At 38.8% G+C, this 12,500-nt stretch overlaps 2 protein-coding genes across 2 annotated transcripts in view; both read left to right on the top strand.

The window, feature by feature from the left end:
- LOC138043844 (actin-binding LIM protein 1-like) overlaps positions 1-3,263 on the top strand; it is a 21,923-nt gene extending 18,660 nt beyond the window's left edge. The window contains exon 16 of the mRNA XM_068890327.1: positions 618-3,263. Coding sequence (XP_068746428.1) covers positions 618-731 — 114 coding nt within the window. The 3' untranslated portion in view covers positions 732-3,263. The remainder of the gene's footprint in view (positions 1-617) is intronic.
- Positions 3,264-6,771: 3,508 nt separating this feature from the next.
- Positions 6,772-12,500, top strand: part of LOC138041013 (uncharacterized) — a 21,873-nt gene continuing 16,144 nt past the window's right edge. The window contains exons 1-2 of the mRNA XM_068886774.1: positions 6,772-6,876; positions 11,977-12,145. Of these exons, the coding sequence (XP_068742875.1) occupies positions 11,978-12,145 (168 nt within the window). The 5' untranslated portion in view covers positions 6,772-6,876; position 11,977. The remainder of the gene's footprint in view (positions 6,877-11,976; positions 12,146-12,500) is intronic.

The raw sequence follows: 12,500 nt of genomic DNA, 5'->3' as shown, positions 1-12,500 counted from the left end.
TGACGTACTTCGCACATGCTCGATGGAAGATCAAACGGTTGCTCGCAGGGTCAACACTCATAGCCATCCCTCAAAATGACATTGGACATTTCGTAACAATTACACGACGCAATAACCCATTGTTAGTATGACAAGCTTATCGCCGTAAAAAGAATGAAAGAAGGCAGAATTAGAGCTTTGGTTCAACAAGAAATAGCGTTTCTAAGCTAAGCTGCCTTGATCTACGGAATTTGGGTCTAAAAACCACTTTGACGACGGTTAGTTTTCACTTGTTTTGCTGGGTACCACTATGTCAATACTCTAAAAAATTCGATGTTCAACTTTCCGGGAGCTTGTTTCGTTAGGCCAGTGGATGTCGGAAACTGCAATGAGAAGCCATCGATCCGGTTTCAACTGTTTGAAATGTTTGTTTCTTTAAAGTAGATTTGAAGTCTGAAGCAGACTGTACGTCGTGTAAGTTGAATAAAAAGGGAAATGTCAGTTTGAGGGACCATGACCATGAGTGTTGACGAAAAGGTGAGGGGACACTTTGTGACGCTTAATAAAAGTTGCATGCAACTTGTCACGTGCATTTCCAGACATCAGTGAAACTCCCTCTATTTATATTTCCTCCACAGACTTATCTCTCTGAAGAAGAGTTTGAAAAGGTTTTTTCCGTTACGAAAGATGAGTTTTTTGGTCTGCCAAAATGGAAACAACAGGCACGCAAGAAAGAAGTGCTATTATTTTAAAGAAACTTACAATTCCTTATTTTTTTCAGTACTGTTTATAAACGAAAGATTTAGTGTCCAAATGCTTTGTTTGTGTATGCCTATGGAGCGGTTTTCAATTAAGTGTTGTAGGAAATTGCCAAACTGATTAATGTTGTGGCCAATCACTGTGGATGATGACAATCAAACAAGCCAATCATAACACAGCAAAAAGAAGTCAGTCGACGCAGAAATTCGAGGTTTAAAAATTGACTAAACTGATAGATAGTTTTTTGGCCAATCCCAGTAGTTGCTGACAATCAAGTGAGCCAATCATAACACAGCCAAAAAAAACACTCAGTCGTTGGAGAGCACGGAAAACCTCGAGCCTTCTGCGTTTGCCCCTAATTTGGTTGTGAATGTGGCGCCGGCCAATCACTAATCGATTACAAGGAATTGTGAAATTATTTCCAAAATTGCTGTCTACAATGAGTTGAAAACCGTTCTTCGGGGCTCTGTGGCACTTCTCTGCATTATGGGCACTATGCGTCAGTCATATTCTAGGCAAAAAAGTGACAAGGGAATGGGGGTTGGGGCGTCACCAAGAAAACAAAGGTGTCGCGTTAAAGTGGCCATTGTTTTGTGGTAAACATACTTGAAAAAGCCTCTCAGTGTGCCAAGTATTTTTACATTTGCATTTGGTTGGGTGTTGTGAATAGGCAAACATTATTTGAATGGTCACAACCATGCATCATTCGCGTTTTGAATTGTAGGGAAAAAATTTTACGATGATAGATTTATTCATGATTTATTGAACTTTTATCAACAACTCAGGGCAGAGAGTCTTTGGTTGTGATTGTTGACATTCAAAAGAAAGTTTTAAAATCGCACTCAGATGGATGAACGGTCATTATGAAATGGCTGAAGAGTGTTCATACGAGAAATTAAGAGATCAGTGAGATAAGATAATACTCGGTTACAAGGCAGGTTTGTCTTTAATGTAAAAAAGAAAATGATTTTGATCAATTTATAAACCTTATTCCAAAATGGCTACCATCTTAATATTCTTTTGTTGGTATTCAAATTAGCCCTTCTTGTCTCGTTTTTAAGATCAAAAATCAAAAGAATATTTTATCTTGAACGAGGCAACAAGGGCCAATTTGTATACACGTACATTAGCGGCCATTTTGAAATAAGGTGTATGGAGTTTTAATACCAGGTAAACCGTTACCAGTGGGAAATTATGGCGATTGCATCAGCATTACATGACGAGAAATTACGAAAGTTACAAAACCAGTTGTGACTGAGTTACATTAGCTTCGTGTTTGGTTTTTGTGATCAAAAGAGTATTTATACTTTGTTTGACGTCTGACCGAACTTCAAAAGAAACCTTAATTATATTCATAGTAAGTTCTTATTAATTACATTGAATCTTACTTTAGAGCTATTATACAGATTTGAAGTTGTGAGAATGAAAAACTACTACCGTTGTTCCATTGAAAGCGTGCCGGACGTTTATCAATTATTAGAGAGATATAGCGTCATGTTTACGTGAAATAACCTAGGGCAGGCAGTCGCTTTTAGTAAAGGCATGAAAATCTTTTATTCTAACCTGCATCTGACGTTGGAAAATTTTCTCGATATGTGTATTTAATAGAGAAGTCATACCGATTTCTTTGATTTTTAGCAGAACGCAAATGTCAGCCTGATCTTTGCCGAAAACCCGATGCTAAATCTCGCTATTAATTATTATTTTTTGTCGACGTAAGCCGTTTTGAGATCTCTATTTTGCACACTTCTTTGTTGTAAGTGCATCCTTTTGTGCCCGAAGGCGCACTGTAGAAGAAGTCCATTCGCGCTCAGCTTTTGTCTTAATTCAGTCTTCCAAGGATTTCTGACAATCTGAGATGGCGATCAACAATCGTAGCAAGACAGAGAAGAAATTTCCGTGGCAGTGAAAGTGAGGCAGCATTTCAACAACGAGGAAAACAAACGACTTCTTTTGAAATATTATGGACACCTTGCCGTTGGGGTTTTTTTTGTTGTGGCGCAAACTATAACAGAACTCTGCTTGCGTCAGTAATTATTGATTGACAAAAGACCCAGATGTGCATAAGATATCGCGTCTTGTTATTGCCGTCTTCGTAGGAAATTTCGCTGCTCATATCTCGGGGGGTGGGAATGAGAATGATTCACGTTCTCGTGCCCACCCGGCAAGAGTACAATCCTTGCGAATTTTACTTTCAGATCAGCTTCCATGGGTTTCATCGGCGGAGGAGCGAACCTTCGTCTTTGTGTATCATACTTGGAAAAATCAATCATATCCTTCTATTCAAGTGCAGTTTTTATTGGAATGTTTTAGCTATGGCCAGGCGCAGTTGCCAGAGCTTTACGTCTATAAAAGGGATATACAGTACTATAGTATTAATTTTACAATCAGCAAATTAGAATTCTACTATAATAGATAAATATATAGTATTAATTTGAAGTAAAGCTATATTACATAAAGCCACTGATGTAAATCTAATGCTCTTTGATATAAATTGCTCTATCAAATTAAATGGTAAGAAATTATAATGTTTTCCTTTTTTTGTCCAAGTTATAGCCACATTAGTTGGTCGTAAAAGTAAGGATTAATTTCACTCGTGTTTGAAATTGCTCTCGTCGCTACACGACTTAACGCATTTTTTTCAAAACTTTGAAAACGCTTTTGAAATTAAGCCTTAATTTTACTCGGCCTCATACGGTTACCTAACGTTTGAAGGACAAACGTTTTAAAAAAAATACAGGGGTGGGGGGGGGGGAGGGCTGGTGGGATTTGGGAAGCACCATGTAAAGATCGGATTACCCCCCTCAGCTTACCATTTTTTCCACATGTCCCCCCCCTTATAGCGGTATTTTTTTCGGATGACACCCCCCCCCCCTCCAAAAAATATAACGCTCTCTCAATATTTCAACTTCTTTACTATTCTCCATTATTCCCCTACTTCACGTTATTGTGCTCAATATGAAGACAATATTTGCAATCCCTATAACTACAGATCACTTGAGTCATCTCTCCCAGAGTCGTACTCATCATTGTCACTTTCATCCGTTTCACTGCTGTCGGCGCTTTCCCTGTTGTCATCTTGTGTGTCAAAGTCCTGGCATTTCTCAGTGTTGGTCGGCCAGCTCTGAGAGGACTCTTCTGCTGCAAGCATGAATGTTTTACAATTGCCTTTACCTTCTCACTCTTGCTGCTCTTCAAATACTGCTTCAGCCCGTGGTGGTTTAAGTACTTGTTTGGTTCTTAAGTACTTGTTTAGTTTAAGTACTTCTTTAGTTCTGGAACACGTAGCTTTCTAAGCTTCGTTACATCTTCGCACAGCTCAATCCAAGGATAACCCTAATCTTTTGCTTCCCTATTTTTCTTTGCCTTTTCTTCTGCTCTCTTTTTTCCTTTTAAATTCCAACACTACAAGATGCTGAAGATAATCCACCATAATCTTTGATTTGACAATAAACTTATCTGCAAATGGAGCAACGCTCTCTGGGTCAGATAAAACCAGCCTGCCACTTTCATGCTCTAATTCTTTTCCCCAATAATCTTCCCCAATGTCTTGTGTACCCTCGTAGGCTAGCCGTCCCGGAAGAGTGTATTAAAGTTGAGGATGTTGCCACGTCGTTATTTAGACGAGATGGGCCTTACATCGCACAGCTCTTGGAAGGAAATTATTTCACCAATGCTGCAAGAAGCAGAATCACCACCAACCTTAATTAAGCAGCACGTCAGAGACTATGTTTACACCTTCATGTACCCTGAAGAGTACACTCTGACTGAAAGCATTGCAGAAAAGTGACTTCCACAGCAGCACAAGCGGCGAAGACGAGCTCGACGACAGTGAAGATGAAGATGAGTGCCAGTAAAAGGTGCATCAGAAAATAACAGTTTAAAGTTCTCTTTATTGGCTACAAATAGTTTTTGTCGTCAAACGTTATTTTCAAGCAAAAGGAAAGTTTGTATAAATTTGTATCCTGCCTTCTATGTTTGCTCTATAGCAATTTTTTTAAAATATTAAAACATGATGCCATTTCAAAGTTTTACTAAAATATTTCACATGACCCCCCCCTCGTTATTTTTTTGGCAGCCCCCCCCCCCTCGAAAGCCATTTTTTTCACAATTTTCCCTTCCCTCTCCCCCCCAAAAAAAATCTCACCAGCCCCCCTACCTCAAAACATGAACGGTCCCCTAAAACTACTACTTGACAACGTGAAGTATTTCTTTGAAAATTCTTTCCTTTCGTTGCAGGAAATCAATATGGCAGCCGATCATGTGATTCCAATTTTACCTCACCAGCCAAGTTCATCGTCAGTTAAAAAAAAAAACCTCCGCGGAATCAGCAGTGAATATTGAACGTGTTTCGTACAATTGGCCATCTCTGAAAATTGGAGCCCGGTTTTTTCAGATACTCTTGATGAAATTCGTTTTTCGTTTTTTCTGTTGATCATTTATAGCGAACGTAGAAGCTGAGGACTCGTAGACGTTATTTAAACACACTTTAAGCTACGAGTCCTCAGCTTCTACGTTCGCTATAAATGATCAACTGAAAGGTTCGAAGTGAAAACGAAGGAGCGGTTAGTAAGTGATCAGGGGCTAGTTTTGTTTGCTCAGTTGATTTGCGGTAAGAGATGCGCGAGCGTGTTGCTAGCAGAAGATCATATGTAAATTTCCTTCTGGTTTGAAAACAAACCTTTTGAAAGTGCTTCTTTGTTTACAAGTTTTTTATGATTGCGGCGTGATTAAAGGAAGTTTTGCGCGGACTAAAAAGTCCTTGAGTGATTTTTCTTTCCTGTAAGGTACAATCGGTGGCTGTTTAAAGATACGTGAAAGTCTAGGTTGCTGTTGGATGATGTCCCAGTGTTTTATGAGAATCTTTTTAAGATACGGTGTAGATGGGTTATAAGTGGTAGCAAACGGTAAAATTTCTTTCGCCTTCTTTGTTTTGTTACGAAGTGCCGATCTGTTCTGTCGGAGAACTGAACTTCAGACAGGATTTTATGAACGAGCGTTGTGGGATAGCCTCTGTTACAGAGTCTTTGTTCAAAGTCTCGTTAGTGTTTGTAAATAATCTCCTTAACTGAGTTGGTTCGTAATGCTTCTCCTTTGATACAACCCTTTTTTTCGTATTGAAAGGGTTGCAGGTTGAGATGTGTGTATACTGAGAAGTTTCAGTGGGCTTAAAGTGGGTTTGTGAATTGAGAATTCCTTGAAGAGATGAAAGGCGAGGTCCTTTGAATACCTAAGGTTCGACTCTGTTTTTGTTTACATTCACTGATTCGCTTAGTTTACAAAACATTTTCTGTAGCTCAAACAATTGAACCTGCATGGAAGCGAAGTTACAAGTTTGTTGAGTATTGTGTTTCTCAGTTCTAGGCTTAGGCCTTGGTCTGGCTTTGTTGGCAGCCTAGTTTCTGGAAGCCTGGAAACTGTGCTGTTTCGGGTACAGGTTCTGTAGCCGTGAAAACATACTTTCCAATGTAAATGTGGTTGCGGCAAGACAAGTTAAAAGGGAAAACAACTCACTTCCGGTTGTCGTCCGTGGAAAAAAACCCCGTGGCACGTCCCCTAACCTTGGAAGGGTTGGGAATGTCGATGAATTTCAGGTATTGTTATCCTCGTATTAAAGAACCAGCTAGTTTTACAATCCTCTGCTCATCGCCAAAATGGTCGAAATACGGTTTAGCTTTGATTTGCTCTTACCCAATTCCCAATGCTGGGTACGAAGAAATCATAACTCGACATTAGGAGTGGAGCGAGGAGATGTGACACGGATTGTAATCTCGTAGCTTTCTCTTAGACAGTTGCCCCGTGACTTCATTCGGGAAAACGTGGCGCACACTCCCAACTCCGAATCCCGGAAAGTCAACCTGTCTGACTAAGGTAGCAGGAGACACGGCTAAGGGCTGGGAATTAGCTTGAAATAATGGTGTTAAACGTATGGCAACTGTTTGAAAAACCAATGTTTAAATTTAGAAAAGAGGTATAGCGTTGCATTCTTCCGAGGTTGGCGCGTTGCCCCGGCATCCATTCTTCAAAACTACGCTGAAGTTCACATAAAATGAACGCAGAACGTTATGACACAGAATTCATCGCGTAGCATGATAAGTATTTTGATCAACTGGTGAGAAGCTCTTTCAAACAAAAAAGGTGGGATTTTTCTTTTTTATTCGAGTCAATCGTACTAAAGCCGTAATCAAGAAAAATTCCTCGGCTTCAAGTAACTATTTTCTAGGTTAAAGAATTAAATTTCGTGGACAGTAAGCTGGTCAGTGTGTAAATCTCTGATCTAAAATATTAATCTTTATGAACAGCTTTAGACATTTAGAATAACGCTCTATATAAATTCAGTGAAACCCCGCGAGTAAGAATTTTATTTTATAAACTGTGTGATGTACCCCTTGCTGGGGATGATTATTTGATTTCCCCCGTCAAGTAGCTAAGAACTTAAGCTGTTGGTTTGACCAGCAGCCCAGTATGATTACAAACATCAATAAAATAATTATGTAGTGCTTCTTATTTTTATTTACATAATGTTAGGCGTATAAGGAATTTTTTATTACTGGGTTGCAAACCCAGTCGGAAATTAGGTAGATTTCCTTTTTTTTTTTTACTGGGTTGCCTTATAAGGCAAACCCAGTCGAGGTCTTCGTTTAGTTTGTTTGTTTTCTTTTTTTTCTTTTTTTTCTTTTTTTTCTTTTTTTTTTTTTTTTTTCCGTGTCGGTAAAAGTCTTGCCTGTCACTCCCCTGGTAAGTGGTGTCTTTGTGGATAGAGCCTTCTGCGCGTATTTTCTTAGGATCGAGAGGGTAGTGGAACTGCGTAGATTTCTCTGGTGGACACAGTAGAATGCAATGGCGTCGAAAGTCATGCAACGCGAATGGCGTTTTAGTGGATCCTTAAACAAAATATACCCTTATGGAGCTCAATAATGGAAAGTCAGTTGGATAAACTAGGCATGAATCTCAAAAGCGACGAGTACTGGACTTCGACAACAATCTATCGCCCGTCGAGACGAAATCAAAGTGAGCAGTATTTACCTGAAGTACAAGGTAATTTGACACAATTGAGTTTCTTGTCTTCACGCACGCAATGAAATAGGAAGAGGTTTTCGCCTCTAAGAGCAAATATGTTGTTTGTTTCAATAAAACTTTGCTGGAAAAGGATTCTGTGGTATTTTCTGCCTTTGTGAATTATAATATCATGTTGTGTATTGAATTTTCGAGCTTAAGGTTGAAATGTGATATGCGAGAAGTTTTTTAGTATTGCTCTGTAAGCAGGAAGGGTTCACAGGCCTGTTGAAAGCGTGCTTGAGTTTCAACAAAATGAGCCCCAAAATCAGTGAAAACTTGTGACGCAGATGAATAATAAAGTAGCTGCTATTTCCAAAATGATGGAATTACCTGGTGATAATAACGTCGTAGGCGTCTTGGAGAGTAAATTTTGACTTTGCATAAACAAGAGTTGGGCGATTGTGATCTTTGTTTTGACTTCGCTCATTTCATTGTCAAACTTTATAACACTTGACAGAAAAAGAAACTTTTTAAAAACCCGGTATCTTGCCATCATTTGACACAGATGCTTCACTGTTTGACGAGTAAACATGCCGCGGTAACTTAATCACGGCGCCCGCTGAATTCCGGCCATGTCACTTTTCGATTTTGCAATTTACTTGAACATAGCAAAAATCTCCCAAAATGTTTGTCGCTGATCGTAACTTTTTATATTCTATATTTACGGTTCAAAATTAATGTTGTTTTCATGTCGTAAATATTTCATTCTCGATCGACCGTCCCGGAAACTTCCTTCTGCTCTTTCTGAAAACTTTGTATCAATAGTTATTTGCTTTTTCATCAATATTTGTTTTGCATAAAGCAAGCTAACAAAATCTGTACCTTGCTGAGTTCGCATTTGTTAGCGTTAATAGTATTTTCAGTCAGATGCTTCTGTTTTTTATGACGGATTCATTGTTTTGGTCTCCCATGCTAACACTAACCCCGCTCAACAGGGCTTGACTTCAGTGAAGTTTAGTATTACAAAGCTGTCAGATGCTCAGAGGGCACACTTGTGGTGCAAGGAAGTTGTAAGGGAACTTGAAAATTATCAACATGTCAGCCCAGAAGCCAATGTTTCTCGCTTCTCTTTTATTTGTTATTCTTCAGAGACTGGAATGCTGTATTTCAATACCACACAATTCAGTGCCTTCTGATTTTCTTTAGAACGTACCACAGGCAAGCCAGTGTATGCTTCAGGGAAGCATCTCGTTTTAGTATTTTTTTCCGTGTCGGTAAAAGTCTTGCCTGTCACTCCCCTGGTAAGTGGTGTCTTTGTGCATAGAGTCTTCTGCGCGTATTTTCTTAGGATCGAGAGGGTAGTGGAACTGCGTAGATTTCTCTGGTGGACACAGTAGAATCATTAAACGCATTAAAGTCATGAAACGCGAATGGCGTTTTAGTGGATCCTTAAACAAAATATACCCTTATGGAGCTCAATAATGGAAAGTCAGTTGGATAAACTAGGCAGGAATCTCAAAAGCGACGAGTAATGGACTTCGACAACAATCTATCGCCCGTCGAGACGAGATCAAAGTGAGCTGTATTTACCTGAAGTACATGGTAATTTGACACGATTGAGTTTCTTGTCTTCACGCACGCAATGAAATAGGAAGAGGTTTTCGCCTCTAAGAGCAAATATGTTGTTTGTTTCAATAAAATTTTCGCTGGAAAAGGATTCTGTGGTATTTTCTGGCTTTGTGAATTATAATATCATGTTGTGTATTGAATTTTCGAGGTTAAGGTTGAAATGTGATATGGGAGAAGTTTTTTAGTATTGATCTGTAAGCAGGAAGGGTTCACAGGCCTGTTGGAAGCGTGCTTGAGTTTCAACAAAATGAGCCCCAAAATCAGTGAAAACTTGTGACGCAGATGAATAATAAAGTAGCTGCTATTTCCAAAATGATGGAATTACCTGGTGATAAATAACGTCGTACGCGTCTTGGAGAGTAAATTTGACTTTGCATAAACAAGAGTTGGGCGATTGTGATCTTTGTTTTGACTTCGCTCATTTCATTGTCAAACTTTATAACACTTCACAGAAAAAGAAACTTTCAAAAACCCGGTATCTTGCCATCATTTGACACAGATGCTTCACTGTTTGGCGAGTAAACATGCCACGGTAACTTAATCACGGCGCCCGCTGAATTCCGGCCATTTCACTTTCGATTTTGCAATTTACTTGAACGTAGCAAAAATCTCCGAAAATGTTTGTCGCTGATCGTAACTTTTTATATTCTATATTCACGGTTCAAAATTAATGTTGTTTTCATGCCGTAAATATTTTATTCTCGATCGACCGTCCGGGAAACTTCCTTCTGCTCTTTCTGAAAACTGTGTATCAATAGTTATTTGCTTTTTCATCAATACTTGTTTTGCATAAAGCAAGCTAACAGAATCTGTACCTTGCTGAGTTCGCATTTGTTAGCGTTATTAGTATTTTCGGTCAGATGTTTCTGTTTTTTATGAGGGGTACATTGTTTCGGTCTCCCATCCAAACACTAACCCCGCCCGGCAGAGCATAACTTCAGTAAACTTTAGCATTAGAAAGCTGTCAGATGCTCAGAGGGCACACTTGTGGTAAAAAGAAGTTGTGAGGAACTTGAAAATTATCAACATGTCAGCCCAGAAGCCAATGTTTCTCGCTTCTCTTTTATTTGTTATTCTTCAGAGACTGGAATGCTGTATTTCAATACCACACAATTCATAGACTTTCGAAAAGTCCTTCGTCTAGATACGCGCGGGCTCGCCGAAACATTTTCTCCTGGGATTATCGTGAGGTCGACTTGTGGCAAGTCTACACAATTCAGTGCCTTCTGATTTTCTGTAGCACGTACCACAGGCAACCCAGTGTATGCTTCACAGAAGCATCTAGTTAGTTGAAATCTACGAAATTATTAGTACATGCATTGGTCACGAGTAGAATAGATTATTGTAACAGATTGACATATGGTTTGCGACAAATTCAACTATCAAAGTTACAACGTGTTCAAAATACTGCCGCGCGCCTCATTTGTAATACCTCACGCTTTGATCATGATCATATTTCACCAGTGCTTTTCCAACTACACTGGCTGCCTGTGTCTAAATCTAACTACTCGCTCAAATCTAACAACGAGCTTTACTAGAACTTCCAAGAGTGCGTACCAAGAAAACGTTGGAGGATCAAGCCTTTGGAATGTTTTACCTGATTATTGCGTGAAATAACATCGGTGGATATATTTTTACGGTTCATTTAAAGACTTATCTATTTCGAAACGCTTTAAAGGATTTCAGATAGTCACGGATTTACTTTTAATAGTGCGTAGTGCCACATAGATCGAGCTAAGATTTTTACTTGATTGCGTCTCTCGGGTAAACAGCATGCCGTCATGCTTTAATTTCATTCTATATTCGAGTTCATTTTTATTTTCATTGCTTGATAATGATGACTTAAGTTGAGTCGAAACGTAACATTTTAAACCTTTTTTTAACCGTTTTTTATGTATTGTATAGTAATTATTTTAATTGATGACTAAATTATTATTATCATCTCATTATCATTATCATTACCATTATTATTAATAATAATATTATTATTATTTTTATTATTATTATTTTTAAGAAATCTGTTGACCCTAAAATTTGGAACAGGTTCTTATTTTCTAAAACCTAAACATGTGCAAATATTAGATATGTGTGATCTTTCGATTTCACTTATTATAGTCATTTTCAGGTGAACTTTTTAATTCTGTATTTAAATTTTATTCAAATTAATTAAGCAGTGCCTCTTGAAGTATTGACTTGCTCTTTCCTAATTTTATTTCCTTTTTTTCACATAGATTTTTCACATTTCATACTATAGTCCGCTAACGCATTCCCTACTTATGCCCCAGTATAACCAATTTAAGCCGAGTTACTAGTACTAATCTGTGCTGGTAAGGCTTGATTTAGCCTTGAACTTCTCAGACAGACAGAACTCGTGGCATCTCAATTGATCGACTTGTTTTATCGATCGAATGAATGAATGAAGGAAGGAAGAAAAGAGTGAATGAATAACTGAATGAGTGTGTAAATGTGTGAATGAATGAATGAATGAATGAAAATTTCCCGATTTCTCCCAACCTAGCCATGATGACCACCCCCACCCCCCTCCCCTCTTGTAAAAGCCCGCCACCCGTGGTGATGGTGCTATGTTTCTGTTTGTTTTTTTGTTTACAGAATGATCCTGAAACATTTTCTAATCCGTTGTCTCTGTCGCGGTCAAATGCGTGTTGTCACATTGTCTTGCTTACTTGTGGGAATTATTTATGTCGTCAGTTTAACCTTGTCTTCGCCCAAGAGTGGCACATTCACGGAAGCGACTGCCAGAAAAGCTCCATTAAGTCAGGTGGCTATCATTAAAGCAAGCGGAGCAAGGAAATATTTACTCGTTTCCAACACTCACTAGCTCTCCCCCGCTGATAAGTGGACAGGAATTTTTGTAAGCGAGAGAGGATGAGGGAAGCCGAGAACGGCTATTTTAAGTTATCTTTCCCAAAGCCGCGCATACTCAAAATTTCGTTACGTTATTACAACTGGCCAATCAGGTGCCTCTCTAAAAAGTAGGATCGTGTCTAGAGCAGTTTTCAATTGAGTGTCGAAAGTAATTAGCGAATTACGTTGGTTTTGCATTACTTCACTCAGTGATGGTTCAAAGTTCTCGCGCCACTTTTTCAACCAATCGGAAGTGAAACCAAAACCAA

The sequence above is a fragment of the Montipora capricornis genome, chromosome 3 (assembly GCF_036669925.1).
Source record: "Montipora capricornis isolate CH-2021 chromosome 3, ASM3666992v2, whole genome shotgun sequence".
NCBI lineage: Eukaryota > Metazoa > Cnidaria > Anthozoa > Scleractinia > Acroporidae > Montipora > Montipora capricornis.
The sequence above is the reverse complement of the archived record's forward strand: the minus strand, read 5'-3'. Positions and strand labels throughout refer to the sequence as shown.